The 13178-nt window shown below is 36.1% G+C and overlaps 1 protein-coding gene across 3 annotated transcripts in view; it reads left to right on the forward strand.

Moving 5' to 3' along the window:
- The window catches only part of ST18 (ST18 C2H2C-type zinc finger transcription factor), a 103160-nt gene that overhangs the window by 72403 nt on the left and 17579 nt on the right, over positions 1 to 13178 (forward strand). For all 3 annotated transcript variants that reach the window (XM_044245608.1, XM_044245610.1, XM_044245609.1), the window contains 5 exons: positions 2332 to 2447; positions 9557 to 9619; positions 10445 to 10513; positions 12554 to 12616; positions 12720 to 12800. In XM_044245608.1, coding sequence (XP_044101543.1) covers positions 2332 to 2447; positions 9557 to 9619; positions 10445 to 10513; positions 12554 to 12616; positions 12720 to 12800 — 392 coding nt within the window. The remainder of the gene's footprint in view (positions 1 to 2331; positions 2448 to 9556; positions 9620 to 10444; positions 10514 to 12553; positions 12617 to 12719; positions 12801 to 13178) is intronic.

Below are 13178 nucleotides of genomic sequence, written 5' to 3' on the forward strand. Positions count from 1 at the left end.
GAATTTCATTGCATCTGTATACTTTCCAAACACAACATATATATGCCAAATTCTCTCTTACATAGCCACAAGATAAAATTATTATTTTTTAAATTATATTTTTAAATTTGAAAAAATTCTTCCAAATGACATTGGCTTATTTTTTACTGGGTGTTATTTAAAAATTTATCTAATGTACAGTGATAGTATAACAAAATAAGAATTCTTCCAGTGATGATCACCTGTATTTTAGTACATATGCTTTCTACAGGTTTCTTGGGGTAGGATGCTCAGCAAAGAAAAGGGAAAAAGACAATTATTTCATAATGTAATTGCATGAATATGAGTCCATAGTTTTTATAAGAACCCACAAAATATTTAAAAGCTCATATCCAGTGAAATTATCCTTTTAAAACATTACCACATGTTACTATACCAAATTAAATACCATATATTTTGTAAGCATTATTTTTATATATGTTTTAGTTAAAATAATAACTTAAATTTTTGTAATTGTTGATTTTTTTCAACATCCCTTATTCCCTTATCTTCCATTATGTATAGATTTAGCAGTCAAATGATAGCTGATAAACTTTATATGTTCATCTATAAATGTACATGTCTTTAAGAATACTTTGTTCTTAATTTTATCATAAAGAAAATAATAAAAGGCTCTTTTTCACTGTATGCTATTTAAAAAAAAAATCAGCATCCTAAACGGAAAAACAAAGGCTGTTCCACACTGAGACAATATTGGATTTAGCATTTGTATCTACTTTCAAAAAGCCAAGACATTTATAAATTGTAGTGGAAAACACTACTTGGGTGAAATCCAGTTAACACCAAATGGAATAGATAGTGGCATTATCAGGTTTAAGGTCTTCTAATTAGGAATTGCTTCATATTAGGTATTTATACTATAAAACTTGAAAAGGAGAAGGACCATCCATTTTGCTAAAGATTCCATGGAAGTAGCATCCAAGTGGCACTCCCCTTTGTACCTTAAAGGGTCACTATAATCAAGCATCCATGTCTCCTTATTTTCAAGCGGTGTACTATTATCTCCTAATATTTTCAAACATACACCAATTTAAAAAAAACTTAGAATATAAATAATATGAAGAAAGAAATTGTACCAAACCAGGCTTTATTAATTTGGCCTCAAGAGTCACTTGAGATAGTTTACCAATGTATTTACCTCTGTATGGTTTTGTGGAAAAGGCCTGAATTGCTATCCAAGTAATTAGTGAAAAAAATTACTCTTGCCTTTATGACTGAGATCAAGGTGCAGAATTTTTCCTTGATGGAGAAAACCCAGATATTTTGCTTTTCCATTGATTTTGAGTGCAGACTCAGGATTATTAAAATTGTATTTTGCCATCACATTTTTATATCCATTTAATTTAAATGAGACTTACCTTGAATAATCCAAAATAGTTTTCTCATTTTAAAGAGATCAGTACTTTTGAGAATCAGAAATTCTCTGTTAGTTAATCTGATTTTAGTATTAAATGCAGGAAGTATTATATAGTTACTGGTTATAAGTTTAAGATGAAAGTAAGCTAATTATATAGCTGAGGAAAACCATCATCAGTCTTCTGTAAGATATCAGATGGTAAATAAGTTTTTTGAAAGCGTTACTAAATCTTCCTTACAAAAATCAAGATCAGTATTAAGCTTAAAAGAAGACCACAAAAATTAGTGATAATCCAGCAAAACATTCCATCCAATGACTAAAGCATTATAAGATATCAACTTAGCAAAAGTGGTAACTTAAGAAAAATAGGAAGTAATGTGATAATAAAAGCAATTATCCAAAAAAATTCAATGGCTAAATATTGTGGGCAACTTATTACATATTTAACAAACAATTTAAATCTTAATTATTTCTATATTAAGAGGGACATTTTGTTAACCTAAATTGGCATTCTTTTTGTTTAAAATTTGTGTTTTATTTTTGCAAAATTTCTTTAGTTTTACCAATAATTGTCCTGTATATAAAGAACTATTCCCATTTTATCTAGGAAACATTCATTATACAATAAAGTCTGAAACATATTAGTTATATAGCTCAAGAAATGCCTCTGTAGTTGTATTTGCCAAAACGTGAACTTGTAAAGGTATTCCCCCATGAATTGTAATTTTTTATTCTTCATCAAGGACAGAGGTCCATATTAATCAGGATATATCCTTATACTTATTACCTTATTGATTTTCTGTACAAATCCTTTGAAGAATTGCAGCTAAGTTGTTAAATTAAAACTCAAATTCCACCCTGATGACTTCAAATACAGTTGTCTATCCAGGGTTCCCTAATGCCTTCTGTTCTTCTGTATTTTTTTTTTCTTCTAGAAAGACCCAGTGAGCTCTCTAGAAAATTTAGAGGAAAAAAAGTTTCCTGGAGAGGCCTCCATTCCAAGCCCTAAACCCAAGCTCCATGCAAGAGATCTCAAAAAAGAACTAATCACGTAAGCGATCTTCAGTGGTATGTTCTGTGAGATTCTAGAATTAGAGGACTCAGATTCAGAATTTTGAGTAATAATATCCTGGTTTATATAGTTGACTTTAGGAATGTTTTAGGGCAATTTAGCCAGTCAATAGTTAAATGTTCAATACATATTTATTTATGCTTAGAGCTAAGAGGATTATGGAAAAAATGTATATATGACATGATTTCATGCTGAGATGATTGAAAAAACAAAAACAGCATAAAACAATTAGAAATGTTTATGTGTTTTGTTTTGTTTTGTTTTGATTTATTTGGCTGATCAGAACCTGCGCCACTTGAGTCAGGTAAACTCAGCTTCTCCGTAGTACCATTTACTAGTATCATGGCCTTAGACAGTTTTTAAACTCATTTGAACTCATTGAACCTCCAGTTTCTTAAAGCAGGGCTATCAACAATCATCTCATGAAATTGTGAAAATCTAGGGAAACAGTCTGTAAGAATATACAAAATGCCAAGTGGATAGTGCGTTTTCGTTGTACAATAATTATTACAGCTTGTAGCATGAGACCCCTAAGATGTAGAATCCTAAGCAGAATTACTGTATTTTGCTCACTAAAGGCATAAACATTTTTTTAATGGGGAAGTACATTAATTCATGTCTCTACTGAAAAATTTTTGAGAAATTAATCACAATTAGATTTAAATAATTATTACATTGAAATTTTTAAAAATAGGACACGTGTTTGAGGTACAGGCGGCATCTTTTTCTTTTTGATTCTGCAATAAATATAAAGTCCCTAAAGTGTGTCAGCAAGTTAATGTTTCTTTCCTTAACATAATTATAGTATCGTTAGCATATGGATGATGCAAAAAACTACTACCCATAGGTCGGTCTAACCTCTCTCACAGCCTCACAGATTCTCCTTGAAAGCAGAGGCCAGCTTTTTCTTTTTGGACTGGAATTTTTCCATTTAATTTTGTGATTCTGTTAAAAATCCTTTAACATTTCTCACAATGATGAGTTCAGTGATATTATAAAGTCAGCTGTGATGATGGAGTGAAGGATCCAGAATCCGTTCTTGAGGAGTCACATCTTTTTAGGACTATTTGGGTCTAGCTGTTCCTTCTGTGGCAGTGGAACAATTGTTCATGTATTCAGTAACTATTTTTTGCATGCCTGCTATGTTGTAGGCATATGTCAGATCTGAAGTGAATTCTGCCCTTCCAGAAAGTGCCTTTTGAAGGAAATGAACAGGATGTAGGGATAGAAAATGTTGCTTCTGGGTCAGGTGAATGAGTTGAAGAAATGTTTGTGCTTTGATCAGAAGGTCATAATCTGACACTTACTGACCCCAGAAGATCCAAGTCAGTATTTCAGGGCGTCTATGAACCTCATAACGCTTAATGCAAATGATTATTTGGTAAGGGTGTTTATGGTTTTCATCACCTTCTCAAAGGATTCTGTGACTCAGAGAGTTTAAAGACTCGGGCACCTGATGTCAGGAAATATTAATTAAGACGGCAGCAGAGGCGGGAGCAGGAACAAAGCTTCAGGGATCTGAGCTCTGAGCCCTGAGCTGAGCTCTGAGGACCAGCCGGACCTGGACAGACAGAGAGTGCAGGCATGGACTTAAGCAGGACAGGGCACTGTGAAGAGTGCCCGGCTGCAGGTTTGTATGAGCAAGCCACGAGAGTTTAAACAAGGAAGTGGATTAGTGGCGTAGTGCTTTAGGAAGAATGGTATGCAAAATTATTCTGAAGCTGGAAGGTCATCTAAAACACTGATGTGAAAAGAAGTAATATAAAACCCTGATATAGAGATTCAGACACGAGATCACGAGGCTAGAGAAAGTATAGAAAGAAAGGGATAGAGTGTTCTTGAAGCCTTGAGGACACACACGCTGCTGGCCCCTGAGAGGGCAGAAAGGAAGCCCACAAAGAACACAGAAATGAGGCCCTTTACAAACATAGGAGGACGACTAAGGAAAATGATTTCCATGGGAACAAAAAGCTAAAACAATTCCCAAACTGGGCATTTAGTATTATTGATTTGCCCTATAAGTTCAAAGAAGTTTAGAAAATGTGGATAAATCTTTGGGAAATGGTTCTTACAAAGTAATGGAGGCAGGGAAGGGGGCATGAGATGGGGAAATTCAGAGAAATGTGTGTGCTGGAACAGCACAGGTCGTGCCACCAAATTATTGCAGGGATAAGAACAAAGATTGTACACTGAGCCCAGCTCTCATGCCCCCCCACTTTTTTTTTTAACCTTGAAGAACTGTGCTTGTGGGTCATTAGGATTTAGAGTGTGATTCACACAAATTCCTTGCAGATATAACTTGGCCTGGGCATTGTCTGGACGGGAGGCACTCCTAAGTTTTTTCTCTACTTTACCGGGCAGGGGAGTAGAGATCCCAGAATAGATGGTAAGTGAGGAGGAGAGGTGGGAAGTGTTTCAAGCAAACACAAGGCAGGATCTGTTGTTTTTTCTACACTTACATCCTTAGCAGGCAGTATAGTCCTGGCTGGGTTATATATCACATGAGGGAGTGAGGGAGTGAGTGACATGCAGGAAAATAATTTTTGTGTGTAAATGGTGAAATATTAAAGTGTATTCATACACAAAATATTCAAAGCTGCCAATTATTGAGAGTTTCTAGCAAAAAGTAATCTTTCCACTTAGTCACCAACATCTGTATGATCTCTTCTGAATCTCTTCTGATTCTGAATCATTTTCTTCTGAATCAGTATGAAGGTATGTTTCAATTTTTCTAATAAAAAAGTTAAAAACCATCTCTTGACTTGGCTTTCACCTTGATCCCCTGTCTCTTCTTCCTTTCATGGCTAACCTCCTCAAGAAAGTGTGACTCTGTTTCTCTCCTAAATTTCTCCCAGATAGGCTTGCTTTCTCATCATTCCATCAAAACCATCCTTAAGTCCTGCAGGGAACCCATCTGTATGTGGTTTCTTATTCCTCTTGACCTGCTTGATGTGGCTGCAGGATTTGACAGAGCTGATCACTTCCTCCTCTATCTTCTTCGCCTGGCTTCGAGGGTACCACACCTCGGAACAGGTTCCCACCTTACCTGTCACTCCTGCTTAGACTCCTGTGAAGCCTTCCAAAGATGGAATGTCTTGGAGATCAGTCCCAGAACCCCTTCTCTCCTCTCTGTCTACCCTCAGTCCTCTAGGTTCTCGGTGTCCACTCTGAGGACTTCCAGGCTTGCATTATCTCTGGACCCATTTCCAATGGCCCATGGGGAATGAGCTCTCCCCTCCCCACAGGACCCTGCCCCTCCCTCTCTACCAGTTACCTCTTCTCCTGCTTTTCCACAAAGCTCATCGTTGCTCTTCCCTCTGTCACAGATGTTTGCAGGGTGCCATAGGTCCTCACCCTCCCTTAGCTCATACCTCAAATGTCACTTACCTGAGGGGTCTTTCTGGCACTATGGCCACCCACCCCAGCCCTGATGTTCCTACTCCCTTTATCTGGAACTCCTGTTGTCCTTCAGGACAACACCTTTATCACCTTCTAATATAAATAATAAACATATTTATCACCTTCTAATATATCTAATATATATATTCTTCTAATATATCTAATAATATATCTAATATATCACCTTCTAACATAAATAATAAACATATTTATCACCTTCTAATGTACTCATACATTTTGCTCGCCTACGTTCTCTCTCGTCTGCCTCCCCAACTAGAGCAGAGGGCCCCGGAGGGCAAGGGTATTCTTCTTTCACTGCTTTTGTTCTCTCCTACATCTGTGTCATTGCTACATAGTATTTACTGCAGTACCTCTTTCCTCCCCAACTCCGCAAACAGTGAGTTGGGAGCATCTCAAATGCTCCCAACAAACATCTCAAATGCTGTTACAGGCCTTACACATAGAAAGTATTCAATGAAATTATTCCTAGTGCAACGCTGTTATACTGTGTTGATATGTGACTGATTTTTTTTTATTTTTTTAATTTTTTATTTTTTTATAAACATATATTTTTATCCCCAGGGGTACAGGTCTGTGAATCGCCAGGTTTACACACCACAGCACTCACCGAAGTGCATACCCTCCCTAATGATGTGACTGATTTTTAAATGATCTTAGACTGCATTCGTTCTGGATTTCGCAGGCAAACATTATTGGCTCAAATATCATCTTTTCTTATATGAGTTTAATGTTCACCTAGAGCTTGGTGGCTAGAGCAATGTGGTGATGGAGTACCAAACACACTAGAGCTTCAGTGTCACTGAACATTTTCCTTCCCACAGGTGACTTGGGGTCAGCCACATACTTACTCCCTTGTGGAGCTATCATTCAAGTTTTTTAAATCTTGGTACGGATTTTGTTTCCTCATATTACTTTGAATATCTTGAAAAATGGCAAATTTTCATCCTTGAAGGTAGATTTTTGAAAATTGTGAGAGTCATTCCAAACTAAATGTAGTGTAAAGGATTGATAATTAACCTGCATTACCAATTCAAACAGAAAAATGAAGTGAGATTATTTTGTAATGTGCGCTTCTCACTGGGACAAAGGAAATACAAAAGAGGAAGGATTCTAAAAACATTGTGAACAATTTTTGAAGTAAAATCTAATCATGAATTCTTAGGAAATTATAGAGACCTCATGATTCTCTCCTCATTTTCATCCCCAGACGATGTTCTGATCTTTATGGACCTGTGCTATACACTGGTTTTGTAAAAGTCTTACTATAGTTTCATCCTTTTTCAAAAATTATGCTTTGCCTTATGTTTCTAACAGATAAATGTACTTTAATCGATTACAAAATGGGATTTTTTAATGTCAATTATTAAAATAAATTTTCTTAGAGTTAGGGGGCCACTTACTCATTTTCTTTCTCTAAGTGTTAATACCTTTTTTTTTTTAAGATTTTTAAATTTTATTTGCGAGAGAGAGCATGAGCAGAAGGGGAAACGGAGAGAGGGAAGCAGATTTCCCCCTGAGCAGGGAGCCTGCCGCAAGGCTTAATCCCCGGACCCTGAGATCCCAGGACCCTGAGATCATCACCTAAGCTGAAGGCAGACGCTTAACCTACAAAGCCACGCAGGCACCCCTCTAAGTGTTAATACTTTCACTTGAAAACTTGCCCAGAATGTTTCACTCAACTGGTATGGGCACATGTTATTGGATAAGATTTTTCACTGACAATTTGTAATTTAAGCCAGTTATCAGAATCTGAAACAAAAGCTTTTCCCACAACAACGCCATCTCCAGTACTTTCGCTATTCCTAGACCTTTTTATACCACCAAACTTAAAAAAAAAAAAAAAAAATTAGCAGCAGATCAAATGCGTACTTTATTATCTTACTCCCTAATTAATTTATAGCTGACTGGTTTAAAACTCATTGGCAATTTTTGCCTCTCCTGGCAGTGTTAATAGATGTCATTTAAAAAATAGAAATAAAATTTAGAAATAAAATAAAATAAATGCAGTGCTGTTTTTGCACACTAGATGGCCACGTATTTCTAAAGTGGGGATCCCCAGACAATGGCAACACATCTCTCACACTCTGAATATTCCAGTTGTACAGTGTTCAGAAAAGATTATTTCTCCATTTAGTGGGTGAATGGCACTTGTGAGATAACTGAGTTCAAACGTTAATAATTTTTCTTTTTTCTTTTTTTTTTCCCCCTTTACTTGTTTACATGTATGTATAGCTTCCACCTTTTCCTTTCTGATATCCCATCTAGGGAATGTGGTAAGGGAAGAGTTAGGCAATCCAGCTTGGACTGAGCCCTTAAAATCAAACATCTCTCTGAGAGATGGAAATGTTCTAACTCTTACAGTTTCTTTAGGTTACCTGAAGATGACTAGAAAGTAGCTCATAGGGAAAACAAAAAACAAAACACAAAAAACTGAAAATGTGACATTTCAGAAAATCTTGAATGTTGGCAATCTCTCCTTAAATGTCGCTTCAAAGGGGTAAACTTTGTATTCTACACATATGGATAAGCGTTCACTTTAGGCAGCATGTCAGAGAAAACCAGAAGCCTGAATGACGTAACTGATTTTTCCTCTGATTAACACTGCCACAAATAGCTCTGAGTGGGCTGGGGTCAATCTGCTTACTCCAAATGAGTGACTTTCGAGCAGCATCAGAGGAAAATAAATGACTGAGAAACCAACGAATCTATTAACTATGGAAGCAAATCCTCTTACATTATTTTTAAAACACACATAAGATACACAGAATGTGACCAGCTTCTGAGATACAATGAAGTACACCAATACAGACTCTGGTCTTTAGTAGATGGCCAAAAGAGCCGACTGCTTTGGTGGTTAATTAGCAATTGTCTGTGATAGTTTCAAGCTTTGGATAAAACTGATCCCAAGGTTAAATAACTAAACTTCATATCGGTTTCTGTATTGTCAGCACCTTTTCCATCCAAAATGTCAATTTACATTCCAGTATATGTAGTATCTTCAAAGATACTCTCTTTCAGGCAGTTTCTATAATGTATATGAAGTTGCTATGATGACCTTCTCTTAAGAACGCAAAAAATCCTTCGGCCACCTGAGTGGCTCTGTTGGTTAAGCAGCCCACTCCTGGTCTCAGCACAGGTCTTGATCTCAGGATCGTGAGTTCAAGCCCCACATTGGGCTCCATGCTGGGCATTGGGCTCCGTACCAGGCATGAAGTCTACTTAAATAAAACAAAAACAAAGACAAGAAAACCTCAGACTCATAAAAATTCTTTTCTGAATTCTGTTATATAATTGGTGCCAGTATTCCTAAGGGCCACTCTCTTTATAAAACATGAATTTATAACATTTATACTTTCAAAGAAATAAAAACATCTTTGGTTGTTGACTCACAACATCACTAGAGCATATATTTTGGCATCGCTTTTCTATGTGATTTGAGTCAGAAAATTAAGGTGGTGTTGAAAACTAATACCTTCATATCGTGCCAGTATTCTTCTAGCTAATCTTCTGGTTCCTAGATAACATAAATCCTTAGTTCACTAGTTCCTGTGTGTCCTGCATGGTGCTAACTGATCTTGGAAAGAGAACCTACCTCATAATCTATAGACAGAGCAAATGAATCTGTGAAAAGCACTTGACTTTAAGACTATATTTTTTTATTGACTCAGCTGTCCAACACCAGGATGTGATGGAAGTGGCCATGTCACAGGAAACTATGCTTCCCATCGCAGGTACCTTTCAACCTACAACATCTTATTCTAATGTGAATACTTATTCCCACCCATTCTAGGAAGATATTACCTGGATCCAGAATTGAAGAGTGATTTAGTTGGGGTTTGGGGTTTGTTTGTTTTTTTCCCCAGAAGTAAAGCTAAGTTAAATCTTCTGGCTTTTTATTTATATGGTATAAAAATCATGATTTTTGGTCAAAGATAGTTTTCTGATTTTATTGTGTAGATTATAAACCAAAAGCTAGAGTTTATGTCAGGACTTTGGCTCTGTCTAGTTTTAGGACCCAAGTGAAACCAAGGTGAGATAATAGAGTGACTTGGGTTGACCATTCACCTTGTGAATGTGGCAGACTCAGCCCTGGGCAAATACCAGGTCACAAACAGTGCAAAAAAAGCTGCATTTAATCTTTCCACTTACCTTCTTCATTGATGTTATTTGCCTTCCCTTTGGGCACCGGTTTAGACCTTTAAGCCACCATGGGCACCGGTTTAGACCTTTAAGCCACCACCCCTTAGTGTGCAATGGAAGTGAACTCCGAATCAGTAATTATTGCATTACAGAATTCTAGAGTTGGGGAGTCTCATTGGGTTAAAGCCCTTCATTTGATAAAATAGAAAACCTGAGTCCATGAGAAATAATTGAGGTGTCCATAAGCCCAGACTGGTTAGAGTAGACAAGCCAGATTCAAACCTAGTTATATTTTTCCCAATCCCTGGTCACCAGTAAATTTAGCGTATGTTCACAAACTCAAGATGCCATTTGAGTCGGATATGTATATGTCAGTGTTGTCTCTTTTGTTTTTGTTTCTTCTCATCCCTTTTTAGTGTTTCTGGATGTCCTTTAGCAGATAAGACTCTTAAATCCCTCATGGCTGCTAACTCTCAGGAGCTTAAGTAAGTATCGGAATCATGACCTCATAGTTCTTCATCACTGTGTTAGGACTCCCCTCATTCAAACCCAGTGTGGGTTTTCACTAACAAGTAGTTAAGTCATGACGGCATCAATTATAACCAATGCATTCTTTCACCACAAAGTCCAAATGACTAAAAATAACTCATCATAATTTTATTTAGTTCATTTGCTTGCTTTGCGGATCTTTTTTCTTTTATAGTATTTTTTACAGTAACAATAGAATAGTTAAACATAATACTTTTTTCTGCTGATTTCAGAATTTGTACATAAATCAGACCTATGAAAGTGTGGCAAAGCACTTTCATCCTCTAATCCTAAGTAAACTGCATAATATTTTACCTTATAGGAATTTTGAATCATATGTCTGTCTTTCAATTCTGGGACCTAGACACAATTTTGGCTCATTTCAACCTAGGATCTCAAAACCACATGTGTATATATTAACTTCTACTTACTGATTTTATTTTTCCTATTCTTCTCTTCTTTTATTCCAAATTTCTCATTTATTTTTTCTTCACATCTTATTATATTACATATAGAATAATAAGAAGTTATAATCTACCTTACACCCTTTAAAATATTATAGGGCATACATTTAGAAAAGGTAACCAATAACATTAAACAAAATTAATGAAACTCATTTGTAATAATAACATCTTAAGAAAAGTGAGTTTTACTACATCTAATGATAATGCAATATTTGTATAGGTAGTAGAAACAATATTTGGTGTCTAAATCACAAGTAAAATTTCAGATATTTTATTTTCTTAATATTTTGTTAATATTCCCTTTTTCTAACGTGTTTAAAATTCTTGTTTGAAATTAAAAACAACAAATTTATGAAAGAAGATGTGACTGTAATATTAAGCAGATCTAAAACTTGGGAATATTAGTACCAGAAATACTAAAGGGAACTATGAAAATACACTTTTCTCATATTCAATAATGTAAAGAACAGTTGATTGTGTCAGTATAGATTCTGGAAATCATGCTATAGATTGCCGTTTTTCTAGACTGAAATGTAAAAATGTTAGGTTGAGACATGATTGACGGATTGAAAAGAGAGGAGTGCCAGGCAGTCATATTCAATTGAACTTACTTATCTTACTCAGTATTTATTATCCAATCTTACTCAGTTGTTCTAAACTTGCACATTTCTGTACCTTAATAATAGCTATCGGTTCTCTTAAATAGTTTCTCTAAACATTATTTCTAGAAAAAAATATTGAAAACATGTAGACTGAGTTCTACAACAGTATTCAGTATTTACGTGTTTTAGGCAGCCATCTGATAAGTAACATCTTCAGGTTTTTTTCTATTTAAAAAAAGACATTTATTGACTTCTTGTTTGGTTATTCAGTTTTTACTTTCAAGTGTATTTTGAAGCTGCTCCTACTCGCATTCCAAGTGAAATTGGATTCCCCTTCCTCTTTTCCCCTTTTCATTCCAAATTTAGTGGTTGATTGTTGATAATAGCTATGGGTGGATTTTCCAAAAGGCCATTTAAGTTGGGCCATGAGGCAGAACAGACCAGGTGCAAACAACTTAGGTTCTTTGGCAATTATATTAATGTGCCAAGTCTCTGGAGCTCGTATATACCACTCCTGTTCATCTGAATTTAATGGATTATTGCAGTAGTGGATCAAATCAAACAAAATAAATTTTGCACAGAAACAACTTGGAAAACTTTTTTGTTAAGCAAAAAAGAAAAACTTTGCATGATGTAGACAAAAACCTGGCAGTAAGTTGTGGGCCAAATTTCAGGTTCCTTCCAAAATGAACTTTAAAAAGAAGAAAAAAAGAAGGTAGGATAAAAGCTAATACATTGCTAAGCATCACCCAGGAGATACATATCTTAATATTTTCTTTAAAAATGTTTTCTTAGCTAAAAATTCATTCTATATCAGGAAAGAGTCCCACACAAAGCAACTCATTGTGTTTAGTTCTGTTTGAATGTGTCATGATCCCTCTGCCTCCACTACAACCATGTGGTTCTTGGGCTCTGTTCCTGCATTTTCCAGGTGTCCGACTCCGGGTTGTGATGGTTCAGGGCACGTGACTGGAAACTATGCTTCGCACAGAAGGTGAGATCAATTTTGTTTCAGAAGGAGGGCAGTCATCATGTTGACAGCAGTGGCCAGTGAGATCACCGGGTTTGGTTTTGTTCTTTGTTGTCTGCGTGTTTAGTTTGTCCGGCTGCCCTCGTGCCAGGAAAGGTAGTGTCAAAACGACTCCTACAAAGGAAGAAAAAGAAGACCCTGAACTCAAGTGAGTGTGATTGTCAGTGGAGGTGTGGCCAGATGCAGTTGGTTGGTCAAATGGGCGGGATGTTCCTTGGGAGGCAACTAAGCATTGATCGAGGTTGAGGGGTAGAGGCACCCAATTAAACCCAAGGACCCTTGAAGAAGCCATCAGAGTGTTTAAAAGCTTGAGCAAATTATCTTATCCCTAGCTATGTGTACACAGTTCTTTGATAATGCAGAAACAAACAAACAAAAAACTACAACAATACCCAAGAACAACAACAAAACTAAGTCTATACTTTTTCCAGTTGCTTTAAACAAAAAAAGCATGGTGGAAGGTACAAGCATGACAAATATGGCAACATTTCCCCCAAAAGCTTTAATTTTGGTTAAGGTGAAATTT

The sequence above is a fragment of the Neovison vison genome, chromosome 4, assembly GCF_020171115.1.
Source record: "Neovison vison isolate M4711 chromosome 4, ASM_NN_V1, whole genome shotgun sequence".
In the NCBI taxonomy this organism is placed as follows: Eukaryota; Metazoa; Chordata; class Mammalia; order Carnivora; family Mustelidae; genus Neogale; species Neogale vison.